This window comes from Elephas maximus, chromosome 25 (assembly GCF_024166365.1).
Source record: "Elephas maximus indicus isolate mEleMax1 chromosome 25, mEleMax1 primary haplotype, whole genome shotgun sequence".
Classification (NCBI taxonomy): domain Eukaryota; kingdom Metazoa; phylum Chordata; class Mammalia; order Proboscidea; family Elephantidae; genus Elephas; species Elephas maximus.
Window position 1 is genome coordinate 49,062,550 of NC_064843.1, and position 22,366 is coordinate 49,084,915.

The 22,366-nt window shown below is 41.1% G+C and overlaps 1 protein-coding gene across 2 annotated transcripts in view; it reads left to right on the plus strand.

The window, feature by feature from the left end:
• Positions 1–22,159, plus strand: part of SNAP25 (synaptosome associated protein 25) — a 90,211-nt gene extending 68,052 nt beyond the window's left edge. Inside the window, exons 4-8 of one of the 2 annotated variants that reach the window (XM_049869098.1) lie at positions 76–124; positions 7,716–7,833; positions 11,867–11,992; positions 14,254–14,398; positions 19,833–22,159. In XM_049869098.1, coding sequence (XP_049725055.1) covers positions 76–124; positions 7,716–7,833; positions 11,867–11,992; positions 14,254–14,398; positions 19,833–19,901 — 507 coding nt within the window. In that variant the 3' untranslated portion in view covers positions 19,902–22,159. Of the gene's footprint in view, positions 1–75; positions 125–7,715; positions 7,834–7,997; positions 8,116–11,866; positions 11,993–14,253; positions 14,399–19,832 lie in introns of both variants that reach the window. The other variant, XM_049869097.1, reaches the window with a different exon arrangement.
• Positions 22,160–22,366: the final 207 nt, after the last annotated feature.

A 22,366-nucleotide genomic window follows, 5' to 3' on the forward strand; every position in this document is an offset into this window, starting at 1 on the left:
TTTTACTGATGTCTCTCTTTCTCTCTTTTCTCTCTCTAACTCCTTTTCAACTTTGCTACCATTATTGGAATGTAGAGTAAAGATGCTGGTATCAGGACTTTGGTTATGTTGGATGAACAAGGAGGTAAGTTCAGATATCTTCAGTAAGAACAATTCTTTGTCTGAATAAAGTGCATTTTTTAAATTATTTTGCAAATGCAGGTAGTCATTTTGGCATGTGTTACACGTATATGAGTATAAGGGTTCTAGAATTTTTATCTTGCTTTTTTTCCCCCTCTGTAGAAAAGATGGGTAAATATGTGGAAAGGTTGAGGCCTTCTTCATGACTGAATGAAAGGTACTACTATCCCTGTTATATATGCTGGGGTAACAGGATTTTGAAGGCGACAGCCATTTGTTTGCAATTTTTTTTTTTAAACAGTAGTGTTTTGAGAGGTGTGAGAATTCTCTTATCCTCCTTGCCCCCAATCTTTTCCATAAATTTGGTTTCCTTCAAATAATTTTTAGATAGAATAGGAGAGTAGTGTGTCATGCTGTTCACTGCTTTTGACCATCTTAATTTAGTATCTGGCAGTTTAGACTTTCAGTTTATTCTGTGCTTCCCTTGAGTAAATAGAAGCCATTTTAAACAGGATATGACCAGTGGGAGATCCTTTGGAAAATGGGAAATTGAACCAATTGAAATATTTTGCAAAAAAAAAATTATTATTATTATATGCAGTGTTAGAAGAAATGGAAATTAAAGGGCCAGCATTTTAGTATGGCATCTCCATACCCTAAAGTGGAACCCTAGAAGGGTAATACCGTAATTTTTCTTTTGTCTCAACATATCTAGCCATATGGTGATGTTTTACTAATTCTAGCCACAAATTTGTCCCAGATTCTATTTTGAATTCTTGTCATAATAGATTTTTGATAAAATGTTTTTCTTTATGCAGTTTTTGTGAAAGTGTTAGAAAATTCTTCAGAACTCTGAGAGTTTTTTATGTAAAAGATAAACACATAAAACATATTCACAGCCTGGAACAACATAAACAAAGTCTGAACATAGACCTCAAACTGGGGAGAAGAATTGTCATGTAGATAGCAACATAAGGCACTTTTCCCTAAAATTGAGAGTGCCCTTATATAACATCAAAAAGAAGGACAACAGGCCAAGAGAAAAATGGACACAGGATAAAAATGATCAGTTTACAAATGAACATATGAAATTATGCTTCTGCCTCATTCAGAATCTAAGAAAGTTTGAAACAACAATAATGAGATACCACTCTTTAAGTAGCAGACTGACAGAGATTTTAAAAACTGACAATAACCAGTGGTGGTGAGTATGTGAGGAAACAGGGACTGTCATTCTACAGATGGGTATTGTACAAATGTTTTGAAGAACTATTTGATAATATTTCCGTTTTTGAACTGCAAGCATCTTTGACCAAGACATTCCACTTCTAGAATTGTACACTGCAGGTATACGTTTACAATTGCACAAAGAAAATTTTACATGCCTTATCTATAATAGTATAAAACTGGAAATGATCTAAATGTCTGTTAGTGAGGAAACCAACCAAATTAATTATGGTACGGTCCTAAAAGGAATACAGATAGTCCCCAACTTACAATGGATTTGAGTTACAACAAAGAATGGTGCTTACAACCATCGATTTTTTTTTTTTTTTTTACATCTTACAATTAGTAATATGTACTTTTTTTTACTACATACAATGTTGCAGTACAAAATTTGCTGTTATCATTCTCATGCCAACCCCCAAAGACAAATAAAGACTGGATTTATAAAGATACTGATAATAAAAAGCAATAGTAATGAAAACTAAAAAAAAAAAAAAAAAAAAAAATGAGGTATTCAACGTACGTCAGAACTGATTTACAGTGGAGTCGTTGGAATGGAAACCTGTCGTAAGTCGGGGATTTCCTGTATTCTGCAACCATTACAATAAGTGAGGTAAATCTTTACTGACTGATGGGGAGTTGGGGCAGGGGCAGAGAGGGACTGAAGGGAGGCGTATCAGTTTGAGTCTTCTGGGAAGCAAACGACAAAAAGGAATTAGACGTGGAAGAAATTTATTGGGGAAAACATCTGTGATGGATCAAGGGGCAAGGGAGCAGTAGGCAGGGAGAGCCTTCAGACTATGATGCAGGTCTGACACCTGTCGAAGGTGAGGGGGAAAAAAAGACGATTGGGTAGGATAAGCCTCAGACTGCAGTGCAATCTGAAGAAGCCTAAGCCAGGACCATGGAAAGCCCCAGAACAAAGCTGGCCCATTAGAGGAGCTCCACACTGGGCAGGAATGTCCCAGCTCTAGTACTCCATTGTGCCCAGCCATTGGCTAGAAGCATCCTAGGGGAGCATGCATGGCCTAGAAGTAAACAACTCAGAGGACCCCATAGGTGCAGCAGCTGGAGGCTTCAGTAATCCACAATCCTCTTCCTAGCAGGTGAAGTGCAATCTGAGGGGCACAGCTCCATGGTTGTCTTATAAGGACTTTTATTTCTACATTTATTTTTGTACTAAACTTTTTAAATAAATACTCATCAACTGGAGCTCTGCTGGCACAGGAGTTAAGAGCTCGGTGGCTAACCAAAAGGTCAAATCCACCAGTTGCTCCTTGAAAACCTTATGGGGCAGTTCTACTCTGTCCTATAGGGTTGCTATGAGTAGGAATTGACTTGATGGCTACAGTTTTGGATACTCACAAATCAGCAAAAAAAGAAAATCAATAAAAAAAATTTTTTTTAATAATTGTATGGCTATACCACATTCTGTTTATCCACTCATCTGTTAATGGACATTGTTGATGGACACTTGGGTTGTTTCCATCTTTTGGCTATTGTGAATAACCCGGTAACCAATCGCCATCGGTTCAATTCCAACTCACGGCAACCCCGTGTGTGTCAGAGCAGAACTCGCTCCCCAGGGTTTTCAGTGGCTGATATTTTAGAGCTAGGTCACCAGGGCTTTCTCCCAAGGCATCTATGAGTGGGCTTGAACCACAAACTTTGCAGTTAGCAGCTGAGCACATCAACCTTTGCACCACTCAGGGACTCCACTACTGTGAATAATGGGATAGAAACCCTGGTGGCATAGTGGTTAAGAGGTACGGCTGCTAACCAAAAGGTTGGCAGTTCGAATCCCCCAGGAGTGCCTTAGAAACCCTGTGGGGCAGTTCTGCTCTGTCCTAGAGGGTCGCGATGAGTTGGAATTGACTCGACGGCAGTGGATTTGGTTTTGATTTTTTATTCAGGCATAAAGAGAAATGAAGTTCAGATACATGCTACAACACGGATGAACCTTCAAAGCTTTATGCCGAGTGAAATAAATCAGACATAAAAGGACAAATATTGTATGATCCCACTTCTATGAAATATCCAGAATAGGCAAATGTATAGAGATCAAAGTTTATTAGTGGTTCGCAGGGGTGGGTGGAAGGGGGAAATGGATGGGTATGCCTTCAAGGGCACTAAGTTTCCATTAAGGTGATGAAAAAATTTGGAAATGGATAGTGGTGATGGTTGGACAACAGGGCGAATGTAATTAATGTCGCCGAATGGTACATGTAAAAATGGTCGAAGTGGCAGATGTTGTGTTATATGGATTTCACTACAATAAAAATAAACAAAGAAAAAAATTGGACATTAACACAATTGCCTTCTTCCCATTTTTTTGAAATACAGTTTCCCAAAATGTTTAATTAAAAAAAAAAGAGTCTAGTGGAATTGTATTTTAAAGGAATTGCAATCACTGTGGCAGTCTTCAGAATTCCCAAAGTGAATTTGCTATAACTATGAGACTTGATGGCTTGGTCTGTGTAAAAGTTTTCCATGTTTTGAAACTCAAGATGTATCAAGTCATTGCTTTTTTGCCTTTTTTTTTCTTTTTAATAGCAGGTGCCAATACAGAAGAGTGGTATCTCATATCCAGAGCAAAACTGACATACACTGAATTTTTTTAGTTAATAATTTGCATGTGAAGTGAGTTTGAGAAAGGTTCAGGATCGTGCCCTTTTTTCCTCTAACTATAAATATTGACATAAAGACATGAAAAATAATACATGTAAACCTGGAATCAAAAAGAGAGAAACTGAATAACATGTTTACTTGGGTCACAAATTTAATTGTACTTTTCTGAAGAAAAGATATAATTTGGCTAAAGCCTCATATGAATACAAAAACGTATTACTCTTGTGCACAAATGATGCTCAGGAGCATCTATTATTCTCTGAAAAACACAATGTCTGTTTGCCAGATATCCCCACTAGATAGTTTATGTTCTCAGCTAAGACGTTTCTGTTGTGGCGATACCACGTGAAATGCGAGATTCCTCAGTTAAACATATTTCCTAAGATAGCCTGCGTTTTACCAGATACATGGTAGATAGATTGATACGGATAAGAAACATGCAGGTGTAAAACCACCAAAGGTGGATGGTTTCCGTCTGGTTTTAGGTGATATTCCTTCCATTTATACTACAGTATGAAATTAGGACCTTTTTAAATGACAGATGAGCATAAGTCAACAACTATCTTGCTATGCCTTTGTAAATGCATTTTAATTCTAATTATGCCATGTTTAGTTGTCTAGATCAGTAACGGCTTCAAAATTTCTTTTCAGCTATATTCTGCTCATATTTTCTATGCCTGAGCACTAAAAGTATTAACTATCTCTACCCAACAGGAGCCTCAAGAAGCAACCATCCTTCTAAAGAACAATTCCAACCACTATTGGGTCAGGCCAGACCACTCCAGGTGGCCTGGCTAAACAGTTGCACACAGAAATTCCTTGTGGGATTCTTGTTTTACACTTAGGTAACAGGAGACACCAGAGCACACTCAGTATGACACATGCCCTGGAAATATACCAAGTCCTGGGACTTTTATTCCCCTAGACAACTTGTCTCCAAGACAACCCCCTATGAAACAATCTTGGCACTAATGTGGGATGATTTAACCTTTCACCTCTGTATCCTTGTTCCTTTCATTGCTCTCTGCTGAGGTATACATTTACTTTGATGCTGAAGCTGTGCCTCTTGGGAAAATCCCCTGGGATCAGCTCCAAACTAAACAGTGAATCTTTGACCCCTGCCTAGCAGAGCAAAGGCAAAGTAAATCCCCATCAAGAAAGCCAGTCAATTGAGACTAGAAGGACCCTGGAGGTCATGGTCCCCAGACCTTCTGTTAGCCCAAGACAGGAACCATTCCCAAAGCCAACTCTTCAGACAGGGATTGGACTGGCCTATGGGATAGAAAATGATAATGGTGAAGAGTGAGCTTCTTGGATGAAGTAGACACATGAAACTATGTGGGCAGCTCCTGTTTGGAGAGGAGATGAGAGGGCAGAGGGGGTCAGAAGCTGGCAGAATGGACACGAGAATAGAGAAGGAAGGAGTGTGCTGTCTCTATTTTGGCTTCAATAGTATTAACTTGCTCTGAGATTCAATAAAACTTCTCTGGAAGGGCAAATACATGAATGTGTATTTCCACATACCACAATCCATGCTTACTTCAGCTGTATTAGTTGAGGGTCTGAGCCCAGACCTTCCTCCAATGCCTCTTAACCCAGCACTCCAGGAAGCCATTAACTATTACACCCTTATACATTGGTGGGTCAGTGGAGGCTTGAACGTTGCTATGATGCTGAACAGGTTTCAGTGGCACTTCCAGACTTAGACAGACTTCTAAAAACTCAGCCAACGAAAACCCTATGGATCACAATGGTCTGATCTGCAACCAGTCTTGGGGATGGTACAGGACCAGCAGCGTTTCATGCCTTTGCACATGGGTTGCCATGACTCAGGGGCCAACAACAATTCCTGCCTGTACTTATAATGGTTCTTCATTTGACGATGTTGAGTTCCTTTTCCCTCCACTCATCCTCTCACTCAAATAGTTAATTTGATCTACAAACTAATTTCTTGCATTCTTTAATAGAAACTAGAGTGAAGCTTTCCAAAAAGTAAAAGCACTTTCCTGAAATGGAAAGAATTATCATCCTTTTTTTTTTTTTTTTAAGCCCTTTTAAGACATCGCTGGACTTGTATTCACTCAGCAGAAGTTTGCTGGCAACACAGTGCTATTTCTTCCAGTTGCACAAGGCTGGATAAACGCTCTGAGCATTTTGTTTTCACCGGTCATGTGAAGAGTAGAGCTGAGACAGCAGGTCCCTAACAAGCTAAATTCTATTCTTTAGCCCCACAAAAGAGGACACAATAGGTGGGCCCACCTTAGTGTTTCCAAATGACAGTTTCCACTGTACGATTTAAAGTGAAATTGTTTTAAAGTGAGTACTTTTGCTCTTATGCTGGAAACCAATTTATCAGTTTTATTCACATCATGTCTTTATTCCCAGAGGCTTAAGCATGCAGGCATGAAAATGTAAATGAAATGAGGAATGGAAATGGAATTAGGTTTTGTAATCAGATGGCCAAGACACCCCATTGCTGCTTTCCTTTAAAGGTCTTAAAAGCTGTTTTAAAAATCCCTTCAATAAGCTTGTAGTTACCTGAATTTGGTGACACAACTTTTGAAAAATTGAGTTAGTGTATGTAACCTTGGCAACCGAGAAGTACAATTCGCTTTTAAGACTATCAATCTGTCTCAGATATGCTAAGGTCAGCTTTGCCGACAGCGATGACACAGTACTGTTTTATGTCCCAATCCATCACCCCTCCAAAGAGACCTGTGTGGTCATCCTCCTGCTCTGCACCTGGGATTGCTATCTAGCATGCCACCACTACAAAACCAAACCAAACCAAACCTATTCCCGTCGAGTGGATTCCGACTCATAGCGACCCTATAGCATAGAGCCTGAGAAAGCAAAAAAAAAATAAACCAAACCCACTGCTGTCCAGCGATTCTGACTCATAGCGACCCTATAGGACAGGGTAGAACTGCCCCATAGAATTTCCAAGGAGCACCTGGTGGATTTGAACTGCCGACCTTTCGATTACCAGCCATAGCTCTTAACCACTATACCAATAGGGGAAGCAAGGGGCAGAAATGTGACATGCCTTCCAAAGCTCTCATAGCAAGTAAGCCATAGGATGACAAAGGAATTAAAAGGTCCCAGTTATTTATAACATTGCCGTGCCACCATAATACGGTTTTATTTATGGCTTCTATGAATGAAGCATTCTCAAGCAAGAACTGACCATGGGCTACCTTTGGCTAGAAAGCCATTACTAGGGGAAGAAAACAGATCTGATACCCTTCGCTAACGATTGCTGTTGTTGTTGTTGCTTTCTCCAAAGAAGAAAACTGTCTGCCCTTACCTGGTCAAGGATGCTTACAACCAAAAGATTTAGCTATTTAAAGGTGAAACAGATAACTTTCCTCGTGTGGCATGTACTCTAAATGCTGAAGCCTAAACTAACACCCTGTTTTTCTTTCTCTTGAGTTTCACTGGTGTCTGAGTAAGTGAATATGCTGGGCTCTTTTCCTGGACATTCAGAATGGAGCAGGCCTACCTACCCCATCCCATCCTGTTTGAATTACCAGCTATTCTGAGCATCGTTTTTGTTCCTTTCCTTCCACCCGTGCCAGCGTAGGGCAGCGGCAGCGGTCTGCGGCAGTGCATCTTCTTGGACCACGCATTGTAATCTCTCTCTTTCTCTTTCTAATTCCATTTCACATAGTCATTTCTCATGTTCTGTTGGAAACCCCCAAAAAATTCATTCCACGCTGTCATCCCTCTGTCCTAACCAGAACAACTCGATCGTGTCGAAGAAGGCATGAACCATATCAACCAAGACATGAAGGAGGCCGAGAAAAATTTAAAAGATTTAGGGAAATGCTGTGGCCTTTTCATATGTCCTTGTAACAAGTAGGTACTGGGTACCAGCTCTAATCTGTGGCGTCCAGTTTTCTTTCTTTCTTTTTTTTTTTCTTTTTTAATGTCAAAGTGAATGTCTGAAGTTTTGTCTTTTTTTTCTTTGTCCTTTTCCATCTGCTTCATTCTGTGGGGATAAAATACTTGTGTTTAATCAGAACAACTGGAACGCATTGAGGAAGGGATGGACCAAATCAATAAGGACATGAAAGAAGCAGAAAAGAATTTGACGGACCTAGGAAAATTCTGCGGGCTTTGTGTGTGTCCCTGTAACAAGTAGGTGCTGCCTGCCTGCCTGCAGCTTTGGTCTCCTCCAAGGCCCATCTACAAGCCTTGACCAGCTCATTCCTGCCGGGCACATAGGCAGGATGAGCGTGTGGCATGCAGAACAGATCAACACCGTCTCCAATGCATTCATTTCATAGCATAGATGATACTAGTGGGAGTTACCTGGTGATGCATTACAAATCAGGCATACTACAGCAAAAGCTTCACTGCCAGCAACTTTTCTTGATGAACGTTTCAACATTTTCCAGAAAGTGTACCTTAGACAGAGCCCAGCCTCAAGACAGAGGCACCAGGGAACTTTTATTATCTCCAATCCCAAGAGCCAAAATTGCAGATTTAGAAAAGGCTGGAGGTATGTTTGGAAGAAGAGAAACACATATACCAAGGTTTGATTTCTCAAGAGTAAAAGAATCAGGTAATTTGGCCTAAGCGAGCACTTCTGTAAGTTAGAGAGTGTGCACAGATCCTCCCTTTCTACTGCCAGTCACTTGCCGTATCCGGTCAGTGATTAGCCTGCAGGTGCCGCAGCTGCACCTGACTCGGGGGCCATGAGCCCTTCCGCGAGAAGCGCTCGGATTTGGCCCTAATTGAACCCATTCCTCTCAAATGCTTCCCCTTGGAAGATCTACCTGTACACTGGCTGAAATGTTGAAATGTGTAGATTTTGCATGCACAACATCACAAAACATTCAACTGTTCTCTAGGTTCTGCAACGCTTTTTCTGGAATGTAGCAGACAATGTGACATGTGGTTATAAAGGTTTGCAACAAAAGGAACCTGAAACCAAGGGTTCTGGAAGGTAGCCTCATTTGACTAGCAGTGGGGAAAAAAATGCATGAGCAGACTGCCCAACATGCATTTGAAAAATTACACTCATTACCCCATCTCCCTCACTCCTCTCACTTCCCCCTTTTAAAAGAACCCCTTTTCCTAACCCTTTCCTGATCCCAGCTTTTAGAATAGAACTTGCTTCCATTTCCAGCTGATTATATGACCATTCGCAGCCATTAAACTTTGAGGCTGGTTTAAAATATCCCACTTCCTATTTAGAAGGCGGAGGGGCTCGATTTAAATAATCTTTAAAAAAAAAAGATTGATCTACAGTAAACCTTGATCAACTGGAATCTGGCTAACCGGAACCCTCAACTGTATTTATACGTTTGCTCCATTCCACTTTAGCAAAAAGAGACAATTTTTTTTTTTTTTTTTAAATCACATCAGGGATTCAAAATGGTTTTTCTTCCAGGGCTGTCTGTTCAGTAAGTATTCTCTCACTCAGCTTCTACCCTCCTACCAGGGACGGATCACCCAATAAGCAAGTTACGCACGGGCTTACTTGTGCTTACTCACTGGTTCAGGCACTACAAATTATTAAACACAAGTAAGCCCGCGCGTGCCTTGCTTCCTGGGTATTCTGTCCCTGACTCCTACAATTTCCAACAAGAGCAAACAATAAGAGTTGGTCTTCAAGCACACAAAGATAAACCATAACCTAAAAAAGACTCAATGACATTCACTACCCTAAAATCCTAAAGCAGGAAAATGGCTCAAAAGCCTAACAAAGATATTCAGCAATCACCCTTGAAACAAAGTTTACCCCATGGCCCATTGTTAAGAAAGTAATTCACCAAAATACCCCATTGCTCAAGCATTCCAGTTAATCAAGATTGACTGTATAGCCTTTCCAGTGGCAGCTTGCCCCCAGGTGAGATTTCTAGCCATTTTGTGATGAATTCCAACATATATATTTTCTCTGGTTCATTAACTGTGTTTGGAGAAAGGCTGGAGGCAGGGCCCCTTGAGACAGAGACCCGTGTTTTTATGAAATGATGGCGCCTAAGAATTGCACATATTAAGAATTGCACATATTAGTGAGCACTAATTCCTTAGTGCACAAGAGATCCTAACTGAGCTTCAAAGCTTGACTGAAACATTCCCTATCATGTGTAAGTAATGCTTTAAAAACCATGTGTCACAACGCAGTGGCTGATGGGGCCCTAGCCTCTGAGGGGTTTGCCCTGTCTCAGCATGTTTCCAAGGACTATGGTAGATGTCCCGCAGTTATGTGAGTCTGTGTGCAGGCTTGTGGGTGCAGTCATTTGCCTTCTTTTAGAAACGCATACTTTCCTACCCCCTGGAATTTGCCAAAGATGGTATCCGAGACATTTGACATAGCAGAAAACATCACAAAGTCCATATAACTTCTTTTAATCTGAAGAGGGAGGGGATGAGGAGTTGGAAAAGACAAAGCCAGACTCTCACTCTATTAAACAGTTTTTAGATCCTGTCCCACTGAGTGGGCCTGTGGCCCTGTAACACAGTAAATTCTCACTGCTCTAAGGGCTGTGGAATGATACATTAGATCACGGGAGTTGCTGAAATTCCATTTGTACAATATTCCAAATCGTCTCCAGGTTTGCTTGATCCCCAATCTGCAAGTACTAAAGCCAATTTTAAAAGATGGTTGTGGTCCTTTTGTGGGAGGAAGAAAAAAAAAAAGTCACACTCTGGTGTCTTCTAATAGAAAATGTAAAATGGGACCAAAGAAAGTTCTGTTGCTTTTGGACTAAAATGCTTGTGGTTTCTACTATGCAAAGAACCTGAAAACATCTTTGTTTGCTTTAAATTACAACACACCCATCAATATATGCTGCACATGTTTCTGTTGGGCACAATAGGTATGCCTGGATTTTAAGTTTCTCTCCAAGGCAGCTCAGTGAAATATGGCCCCTGGAGACCACACCAATTCCAAACCACTCCCCCTGCCACAACCCCAGGATAGCTGAAGTAGGAGGTGGTAAGCACCCCCACCCTGCCCCTCGGCCCAACAAAGAAGCCACTTAACCTGCGTTTCAAATCCTCATGAAGGCTATTACTGCCCTGCTAGTGCCTTTCGAGAATGGTCAACTTCTGGAGTAGTTTGGCTTAAATGAGAATGCTTTACTTTCTACTCATGCCTGTAGCTGGTGCATGAAGAAGATGTAGAGGGGTTTCCCTTTCTGGTGCTAGATGGCTTGTTCTCTCTTCTATTTTCCTGCATTCATTTCACTATGCCTCTTTTACTTTTTGTCTGTGTGGACAAAGGTTTGTACATCAACTCTGGATGTATGGTGACTGTTTGAAAGTACCGATATATTATCTAATTCAAATTCCTCCAGTGCAACTCAAAGACCATTACCCTTGGCCAACCACCAATCCTTTATGTCTTTCATGCAAACGTTAGTTCCATACACTCGTTAGGAAAAAAAAAATATTTAAATAGTCAGTCTTTGCATGATGGTGTGTAACAACTTGGTCGAGTGTGTTTTTCTTGATGACAGTGTGTTGTTGTGGTGTGATGAACACACTCTACTTGGCAGTCTTGTTTTGTGTGTGTCTGCCAATATGTTTTTCTGTGTGTTTTGTGTCTCAAAGTATAACCGTGTCACTGAAATAGAACTCAACGACCTCCAGCTGCCTTAATCCTTGTCTTAAATCCAACTAAACTAAAACAAGAACGACCTTGTAGGCAAAGGTTGCAGTCTTGACAGTTGAAATTGACTGGATTGGAAATGAAACGCTGAGTAGCTGAGGCATGGTGGTGGCCAACCCGTTGGGTCCGGTTTATGATATATCGGTATTCTCTAAATGCCCCAAGTTAAAACTCATTCGCTTGATTCAGTTCTTCGCTTGAAGAGGTAACAATTATGAGCTTGCTTCTCCACCCCGTGCCTTGTCACTCACCCTCTTTTTTGCATAGGCTTAAATCAAGCGATGCTTACAAAAAAGCCTGGGGCAATAATCAGGATGGAGTGGTGGCCAGCCAGCCTGCTCGTGTGGTGGACGAACGGGAGCAGATGGCCATCAGTGGTGGCTTCATCCGCAGGTGAGCTTCGTACAGCCAGCACGGTAGCAGTTATTGTGGGGGGAGAGCCACCCCAAAACTGAGGGGCTTAAAACAACCATTTTATTGCTCATGAATCTATATGCTGGCTGGGCAGTTCTTGCTCTAACCTCTCCTGGCTCATTCATGGGGCTACATGTAACCGGGGGTGGGATGATTGAAGATGGCCTCACTCAAATGTCTGGTGGTTGGCTGAGGTTGTCAGCCGGGGGCCTCTGTTCTCCATGGGGCCTCTCCAGCAGGATAGCTCAGGTTCCTTACATGGCGGTGGCAGCATTCCAAGTGAGGAGGCCCCAGTGCACAAGTACTTGTCAAACTTCTGCTTGTGTCATATTTGCTGAAGTTTCATTAGACAAAGCAAGTCAATGGCCATGCCCAGGATCAATGAGCCAGGAAGAAGGCATCTCATTCCATGAGTTTGACTGAATAAACCTTATTAAAGAGGCTTTTTACAGAGGTGTGGACAGGTTAATAACAATGTCGAAGTACTCAGGGACTAGCAATAATGGGAAGCTGATACCACATACTCCGGAAAGGACAGGAGAATGAGCTATTATCAGAAACTAGCAATAGTTGTGACCCCGGGCAAGAGCCACAGATAGAGCAATGCAGCTACAGCCAAAACTCACAGGAAGTGAAAACATTAAATAAATACCGCAACAGAGAATAATGAGCATACTTGCCTTCTTACTAAGCATTTTCTTTGAGATCTAGACATAAAAACCAACTTAAATCTCTATAAAAATCTCAAATTATACAGATCAGCCAATTTAGAACTCAGTTCTTAGGAGGCTAGAAAACAGTAATAAATATCCCTGTGGTGGAAAAAAAAGAAAACTCTGTGTATCCCTTTTTACAAGCCACTACACCAGGACTTGGCAGTGGCTAAGGTGGTTGTTTTACAGCTATCTATATCCAGGCCATTGCTGGTGGTGGTGGCAAACAGATAACCCAGATTCAAATGATAGGTAACTGTCACTTAGACCTGAGGTCTAGCTATCTACCTAGAGCTTCATGGATGACAACTGTGTCCCTGCTTCTATCTGTTCCCAGGGAAACTAGACCAAGGGTTCGCAACATTGGCTGCTCATGAAATTCACCTGGGGAGATTTTTTTTTTTTTTTTTTTGAATACCAGTGCCTGAGATCAGTCTACACCAATTGAATAGGAATCTGTAGAAGTGGTGGCTATGTTTTTTTAAAGCATCTCAGGGGATTCTATCAGCGTGCCTTAGCTCCTACGATTATTTAAATAAGCTTCTCTATATGAGAAAGCTGGGAAGCTCCCTTTAATTTTCAAATTTTCTCTGGCCTGGGCTGCTTTAACAACCTTAGCGGGCCAGTCTGCATTGGGTGTTAACATGGGGGGGAGGGATTTTAACCCCTCTGAATATGTTTTAGCCCTTCACCATCTGTGGGAAAGTATTAATTAGCCAGAACATTCTGGAAAAAGTACTTACTGTTTTCAATAACACCTTTTTCTTAACTTTCAAGCTGGACTATGAAAGATGGCAAGATGGTAGGACACTCAGATCCAACTCCTTCCTCACCACTCATCGTCACTTAAGCTGGAATAACAATCTTTTATCACAGTTTTCTCCTCCGAAATCACCCATTCACAAGCCATTAAAAACTCTGTGGCATTAAAATATTAGCAGATGAAAATCATCTTGAACAAGTAGCTCCCTTTGGAGTTCTTGGGAGCAGGCAGGATTAAGGGGTAGAGTGTAATTATCGTTACACTTTTCGTTGATGTGGGTCCCAAGTGGGAAAGGGGATGAGCAAAGAGATTCTCTGACTCTCTGCAATTAATTTGTTCTTTCATCCTGAATTCGATTCTTGGAGCCTTTGGTTGACATTTTGGAAAGAAAAATAAACTTTCTATCTAATTCTAGCTTCATTCTCTGCCCTTGAGCCCTCCCAAATAAAATGATTTTACCCCTTAAAATATAAAAATTCAGGTAAAAATATGAAGGAGGAAACAGCAGTGGGAGTGAGGGAAGTTGATAAATTCATCTGTTTAATATACCTTCTTTAAAAATTGAAATGCAAGAGTTCAGGAATTAAATTTTTATTATTATTTTAGCATATAAACGTTAAAATGTGTTCTTGTATTGAATCGACATTAAAGATGAAAACACTGAAGGTGCCTAGCGGTCTCCAGATTTTTCCTAAGTTCTAAGTCCTTGGTATTTGGGTGTTTTCATACCCTCTATCTTCTAAAAATTGCTCTTTGGCTCCCAGGGTAACAAATGATGCCCGAGAAAATGAAATGGATGAAAACCTGGAGCAGGTGAGCGGCATCATTGGAAACCTCCGTCACATGGCCCTGGATATGGGCAATGAGATCGATACACAGAATCGCCAGATTGACAGGATCATGGAAAAGGTGAGCGCCTGGCAGCCTGCAGCAAGTTGCTGCTACTTGTCACTCCTTCACACAAGACCCTGAAACCAGGACGATGGATTCAAATGCACTGGTAGCTGGAAATCTTTACCTTAATTTTCAAAGACAGAAACACAGAATTCAGCAACAGAACCAAAGTGAAGAAAAGATGGTAGAATTTAATCTAGCAGATATTACTCAGGGGCCTCCCTGTGCCAGGCACTGTGGGACATATCAAGGTGAGAAAGATACCATCCCTCCAGCCAAGAAACTCACAGCCTAAAAGAGGCACCGAGCCACCAGATGAAGTTACTACCAAACAAAACATGATTCCCCAAGAGAACCACAGATAAAATGCTATATAGGTTAGAGAAGGGAAGACTTGAAGGGGCAGGAGTGGGAAAATCTAATAAAAGATCAAATTACATTGGATCTTGAAGGACAGTTAGGAGTTTGTCAAGTGGAGATGGTGTGATGAATCAGAAAATGAGTGAAAGAATAGTTTAGCCAGAAAAAGATTATCTTAGTCAGGGTTCTTTAGAGAAACCCGTTTAAAAAAAAAAAAAAAGCCATTGCCATCAAGTTGATTCCGACTCATAGTGACCCTGCAGGACAGAGTAGAACTGCCCCATAGAGTTTCCAAGGAGCACCTGGCGGATTTGAACTGCCGACCTTTTTGTTAGCAGTCATAGCACTTAACCGCTACGCCATCAGGGTTTCCTCTAGAGAAACAGCCAGATATATATATGTTTTTATAGGTTTGTCTGTTTATATCTTTATCTGTTTAGATAGACAGAGGTTTATTTTAAGGAGCTGGCTCACATAATTGCAAGGTCTGGCAAGCCCAAAATCTGTAGATCAGAGGACAGGCTGTAGGTTCCTACAGTCTTAGGTTCCAAAATCCATAGGTCAGGTAACGGGAAAACTGAAGAGTGGAGGAATTCTGGCAAGATGTCTATAGACTGGAGGCAGAGTTCACCCTAGGGAAAACTCCATTTTTGCTCTTAAGGCTTTCAACTGATTGGATGAGGCCCACCCACCTTATGGAGGGTAGTCTGCTTTAATTAAGGCCAGCTGATCTAATCACATGTAACTTCTTCATGTGCTTGGCTACTAACTGAAAGACTGGCAGTTCAAATGCACCCAGAGGTGTCTCAGAAGAAAACCCTGGCAATCTACTTCTGAAAGATCATAAAAGAAAGATCATAGCCATTGAAAATCCCATGGAGCACAGTTCTACTCTGAAACACATGAGGTCACCATGAGTCGGAATGGATTTTTTTTGGTTTAACTACTTCATGACAGCAACTAGACTAGTGTTTGACCAAACAACTGGGCAGCAGAGCCTAGCCAAGGTAACATATAAAATTAACCATGACAGTGAGTTTTGCTTTTTATAAATACTGTACAAAGCTTTAATGATAGTGCAAAAAGACCCAGTTCCATTTCTAACTTAACAGCGCATATCCCCAGATCTCAAAGTAGGGAACTCATATCTGATGAAGTTGAAATCACAAAGGACACCAGACCTGGCTCGTAGGCTGAGACCCCCAGTGCCAACGAAGGGCATAAGGAAGACTGAAGTGAATAGAATGGAAAGGGTTAGGTTTCGGGGGCTCAAGATGAAGGAAGAGAAAGAATCACTGGAGAGTTTCTATAAAGAGATTTGAGGCACCAAAATCTGGTATTTCACACCATACAAACCCAATGTAGTTTCTGTGTCCTTGCATTCCATCTCCTCCTCAATCAGGATGATCTCGAATTTTGCTTATTATCTCTTAAAATGTTCAAATGCCAAAAGGGAGAAATAAACACATTATAGGGTTAATGGTAATTGTACCTCAATAATCTATTCTATTTGGTTAATCTTACATTGTGTGAGGTTATTCCCTGGGAGATAGTAAAGTTCTGAGCCTGAGACCCTGGTTTTCTTTGTAATAATCCATTCCATTTTGGTGAGCAAAGAAGAATGCTTCTGAGATTTTTTGAATCATAAAGCTAAATAGTGTCTTGGTACTCAAGCAGGTTCTGCTGACTTGAAAAAGGAATCACTAGACATAAAAGGAACACTTTGCCCTTTTGTGTTCTGTGTGTTCCATATTACAAGTATCTGATGGCATAGTATTTTGCCTGATCAGTACTGGGTTACACAAATGTCAGTGTTGGCTGGCAAAAAGCTTGTGCTTTGCATATTTTTTCAGGTCATGACATGCGTATCACTGTTAAGAGGCCTTTGATATGCTAAAGCTTTTAAAGCCCTGCAAGTCAGTGGATTTTAGAACAATATGGAGAGTTTCAAAAAGCACTGGAGCCAACACAATCTGACCTATCCAATTATGGCACAGAAAAATGCACTAAGAATTGCTGAACTGCCTTCCAATGGGAAAATGACTTTTAAAAAAACACAGGAAGTATTCATTTTCTATCAATGGCCCCCGTGTCCTCAAAGATGCAGGTAGATGATGCGTCAAAGCCAATTCGTTTTAGAAGGAGAGGTTTTACTAACGGAGAGGTCAAACCTTTATTGAGACAGTTGGACATTAAGCATGAAAAAGTGTTCCTGAAAAGGCAAGTGGCAACTTAATTGTCATTGTGCATTTCTGTTTCTCATCTTCAGGGAAAACCTTTCATCCGGGGCCCAACTTCCTGCCAGGGCAGAGCCCTACGCAACTTTATAAGGGTTGATCAAAAACCAGGCGAGTGGAAGGGAAGTCAAATGACCATTCTTGGTTGCGTCATTCCTTGAGTGCTGAACTGTTTAAGAAATGGGGAAGGGGCTAGTTGACTTTGAACAATGAATTCATTCTAGCCAACACTTTAAATAGCCTTTATTTCAAAAATCATCATCTGGCCATGATTTAGAGCTCATTTCAACCCAGCGTTGCTCCAAAGGATACATATTACATGAGTTGCACAATTATTAATAGATTTCCTCCTCCTCGTGTAGTTTCTCACCTCTGATGGCAGGAAACAGAGTGTAAAAATCTCTTACAAGTCTATGACTTAATTAGCATCGTGCCATAGGAGTAAGGAGAGTCTTGTGCTGTTTCTCCTGTGTTCTCTCATGACCCCACCACAACCTTCACCCAATTCCATGATCTTTTCCCATCACTTGGGTTAATAAATATTGAAGTTTTGAGAGTCTAGAACGATGAAATCTATAATACATTCCTAGGGACTGTCAAGAAATTACTTGGGTCCGTTTAATAACCTTGCTTTCTGCTTAAACGTATTACAGATAGAAAATCTTCTACGATTAAAAAGATATAATTATTTCAGAAAATGGCTAAATCAGAGGCAAGCTTATGTCATATGTTTTCTGGGAGCTGTTGCTAGGGAAATAAGTTACTGAGAGTCAAGCCTCGATTTAAAGTTGTCAGCAGTAGATGTCATGTATGGGGTGAAATACAGTGAGGCAAAAGCTTCAGCACTCCTCTAATTCTTCTATCAGTGAGGAAGCACAGTGTTTGAAAACTGAGACCTTGGGTTCTAGAAGTTTCCACTCACCAGCTCTGTCACCTGGTTGTCTCATCCAAAAAATGGGGATAATAAGAGAACAGTTCAAACCTGGAATCTAAATGGGCTGCCATGTAGGGTACGAAAAAAAAAAAAAACAAACTTGTTGCCTTTGAGTCAATTCTGACTCATAGTGACCCTATAGGACAGATTAGAACTGCCACATAGGGTTTCCAGGGAGCAGCTGCTGGCTTTAAACTGCCAACCTTTTGGTTAGCAGCCAAGCTGTTAACCACTGTGCCACCAGGGCTCTGCCATGTGTGGTAGTGGGCATCAATTCTGGAAGCCTGAGCTGGGGCCTACTTTGAGCTGCTACTCTCTGAAGTTGAGGAGATTTCTGGAATGTTCAGAAGGGTGAACTGAACCAAAAACTCACTGCTGTCAAGTCTATTCCAACTCATATCAACCCCACAGGGTTTCCAAGGCCGTAAATCTCTATGGAAGCAGACTGCCATGTCTTTCTCCTGCAGAGCGGCTGGTGGTTTCAAACCACCAGCCTTTCAGTTAGCAGCTGAGCACTACCACTGCCAGATAATTTAAACTTACAAATAATCTAAAAATATTTTTTTATTTTAACTTTGCCAATTTCTGTTTGAAAATGGATAACTTTAGTGTTCTAGAAATTCATACTTCAAACCTAATAAAGAAGACTCAACTCAGTACAGATTGGAAAGCACAAAGAATTAATGGTGGGAATAAAGTCAGTTTGACTTGTTGACTGATAAACACTTCATTTTCCCTACACTGCCTCTCAGTTTCCTCTTCCTCTTCTAGGCTGAAGAAGGATAGTGTTGCCAATGACAATAGGCCAAAACAGCACCCTAAATAGAATCTTCGTCTTCCTCTCTACTTGCTAACTCGTGTCTTTCTCATGATGATGGAATAGTTAATTTTCTAGGGTTCAAAGGTCTATCCTGGTAGCAGCCCTGAGTTTCATGCTTCATGTACAACAAAAAGTAACTCAAATAGTGAGAGGATCAACCAAGAGGCCAAGTGAGCAAGACAAAGAATTATGGTAAATATGCCCATGTAAAGAAAGACAAGTCAGTCATCAAAACCATACAACTGAGTCTTCAAACACATGTTTCAGAAACGCAAACATCCTGAAAGCAAGCCAGGTTGTCTCCCAATAACTATAATTTCAAGATAACAGCACGTAATTTTTGCAAAACATTACTCTAAGCACATTATGTGTACAAACTCATTTAATCCTCCCAGTAACCCTAAGTAGTATGGGGATTAACACAGTGTTAACAGGCTGCTTGCATTCTGACCCCAGCTGCACTCCAGGATGCTGTGTTCTGACCCTGGCTTCCCCTCTTACTAGTGCTATGCCTTTAGGCAAATTGCATAAACCATCTCTGCCTGGTCTGCTCAACTTGGAAAAAGGAGCTAACAAAAGTACACCCCTGATAGTTCCTGTTGTCCATCTTGATGTCATCAAAATTGTATGAGTAGAACGTTAGGTGCTCGTACTCTTTAACATTATTCTTTATTGCCTCCAGCTTATAGATGAGAAACCCTCGAGATGTTAATTTGCCCAAAGCGACACTGCTAAAAAAGTTAGCCATGATTTGAACTCAACCGCACAAGTGGTGGTAATTCAAGTCAATCCAGCAAGTTGGAATGCCTACCACGGAAGTCATTGGGTATTATTCCAGGGACAGAAACATAAATGATATAACCCTGCCCTCAACAGGCTGCTATCTGGTGGGGAAAATAGTTATGAGAACTAATCAGGCTTCTATGGTCACATCCAGTTTAGCACTAAGGAATGGATCTGGAAACACAAAGGAAGGGATGGTCCATTCTGACTGGGGGATTTCCAACTGGCCAAGAGATGGCATTTGAGGTGAACCAAGAAGGATGAAAGGAATTTTAAAGGGTAACCTGAGTTCTGTTCTCTTTCCCCTTTTTCCAGGCTGATTCCAACAAAACCAGAATTGATGAGGCCAACCAGCGTGCAACAAAGATGCTGGGGAGTGGTTAAATGTGCCCACCTGAGTTCTCTTCCAAATGCTGTCAAGCAAGATAGCAACTTCATGCTTTTCTCATGGTATTACATAGTAGGTCTGCACACACACATCAGCCCATCCTCATGGGGAATGTTGTCCTGTGTTGTCTGTCATCTCCCAACAATACTATGTGTCTTCTGTTCTTTCTGGGTCTCTCTCTTTCCAAAGGTTGTATATAGTGGTCAGTTGGTGGCTCTAACTCCCTACGTAAGATGTCTTTGGTTTTATTTTTCCTTTTCTCCCCTCAGTGGCGTTGGCTGAATGACAACAATTTAGGAATGCTCAGCGTGCTGTTGATTCTTTCAAAACACAGTATCGTTCTTGTAAAACTGTGACATTCCACAGAGCTACTGCCACGGTCCTTTTTCTGAGTGTCAGGCTCTGAAACTCTAAATTTGTTGTCCTCGGTTCCTCATGGCTGTCATTTGTCTTTATGATTTCATGATTAGACAATGTGGAATTACATAACAGGCATTGCACTAAAAGTGATGTGATTTATGCATTTATGCATGAGAACTAAATAGATTTTTAGATTCCTACTTAAACAAAAAACGTTCCATGACAGCTTACTGATGAGACAACACAATCACACGACAATAGAAACAACAGCAAAACAACAACAAAGCATGCTCAGTATTGAGACACTGTCAAGATTAAGTTATACCAGCAAAATTGCAGCAGTGTCACTTTCTGTTAATATATAGACTTATTAACCATAATCATCCTTTTTTTAAAAAAAAAATGAATTTTTTAAAAAAGATGGATTCGACACACCATTAAATCATTTCCAGCAAAATATACCTTTGGCTGAAACAATGTCAAATAGATGTAACATAGGGTTTGTCTGTTGCTTTTGAAGGCTATGTTTTGGACAAGGCAATCTTGCTGTGAAACAGTGTGGAGATGTAAATTTTATACGGCTGACTCTTATTAATTGCCATTTCTCCTGTGGTTTGTTATCAGTACAATTCTCTGTTGCTTTATCTAGAGCTATGCACACCAAATTGCTGAGATGTTTAGTAGCTGATAAAGAAACCTTTAAAAAATAATATAAATGAATGAAATATAGATAAACTGTGAGATAAATATCATTACAGCATGTAATATTAAATTCCTCCTGTCTCTACTGTCGGTTTGTGAAGTGATTGACATTTTGTAGCTAGTTTAAAATTATTAAAAATTATAAACCCCGGATGTCTGCTTTAATTTCTTCATAAACCCTGTCTGATTTTGCACTGCCTCAAGAAGAGGAAGCCACGTGTCTTACTTATCCAGTGCTGCTATAACAGAAATACCACAAGTGGGTGGTTTTAACAAACAGAAATTTATTTTCTCACAGTTTAGAAGGCTAGCAGTCTGAATTCAGGGTACTGGCTCCAAGGTAAGGCTTTCTCTCTCCGTAGGCTCTGGAGGAAGGTCCTCTTCTCTTTTAGCTTCTGGTCGTGGGCAGTCTTCATGTGGCTTGGCATCTCTCTGCTTGCTTGTTTAATCTCTTTTATATCTCAAAAGAGATTGACTCAAGACACACCCTGCACTAATCCTGCTCACTAACATAACAAAGACAACTGATTCCCGAATAGGATTATAACCACAGGCACAGAGGTTAGGATTTATAACACATATTTTTCGGGGACACAACTCAATCCATAACATTCCATGCTTTGGCCCCCAAAAATTCATGTCCTTGCCACATGCAAAACACCTTCACCCCATCACATCATTGCAAATGTCTTAAATCAACTCCAAATCCAAAATCTCATCTTCTGAAGGGTCTAGTCAAATATGGGCGAGACTTTTGACATTTTCCATCCTGGAGCAAAATTCCTCTTCACCTGTGAAACTGTGAAATCTAGAATACAAGTTATCTTCTTACAAAGAACAATGGTAGAACAGGCACAAGGTGGACATTTCCATTACAAATGGAAGAAATTGAAGGGAAAGAAGGGATAACAGGCACCAAGCAAGTCCAGAACCCCTCAGAACAAATTACATTAGCTCTCAAGACTTGAAAATAATCCTCCGTTCTCTGAGACCATCTAGGCAATGGCCCTGCCCTCCAGACTCTAGGTGTTGACCATGCTTTCTGGATTCTGGGTGGAGGCCTCTCAGCCCTGGACTTCAGCTCTGCCTTCTAAGCCCATTGGAATGACAACTCTGCTCCCTTGGCTTTGGGCAGCCTCATTCTCCTAGTCCATCTGAGTGGCAGCCTACCCCCTCGGCCCCAGCAGACCCCATTCTTCTGCCCCTTGAGCATGGCAGCCCCACCCCTTCATCTTTGGGCAGCAGCCCCATCCTCTTGGCCAAACTGAATGGCAGCCCCACACTCCGGAATCGAATTGAAGATCTGACTTTTAGAAACCTAGGAGGCCATGACTCTATCCTTTGAGACCCGAGATGCTGTGGCCCCACTCTTTGACTCCCCAGAGGCCGTGGTCCCATC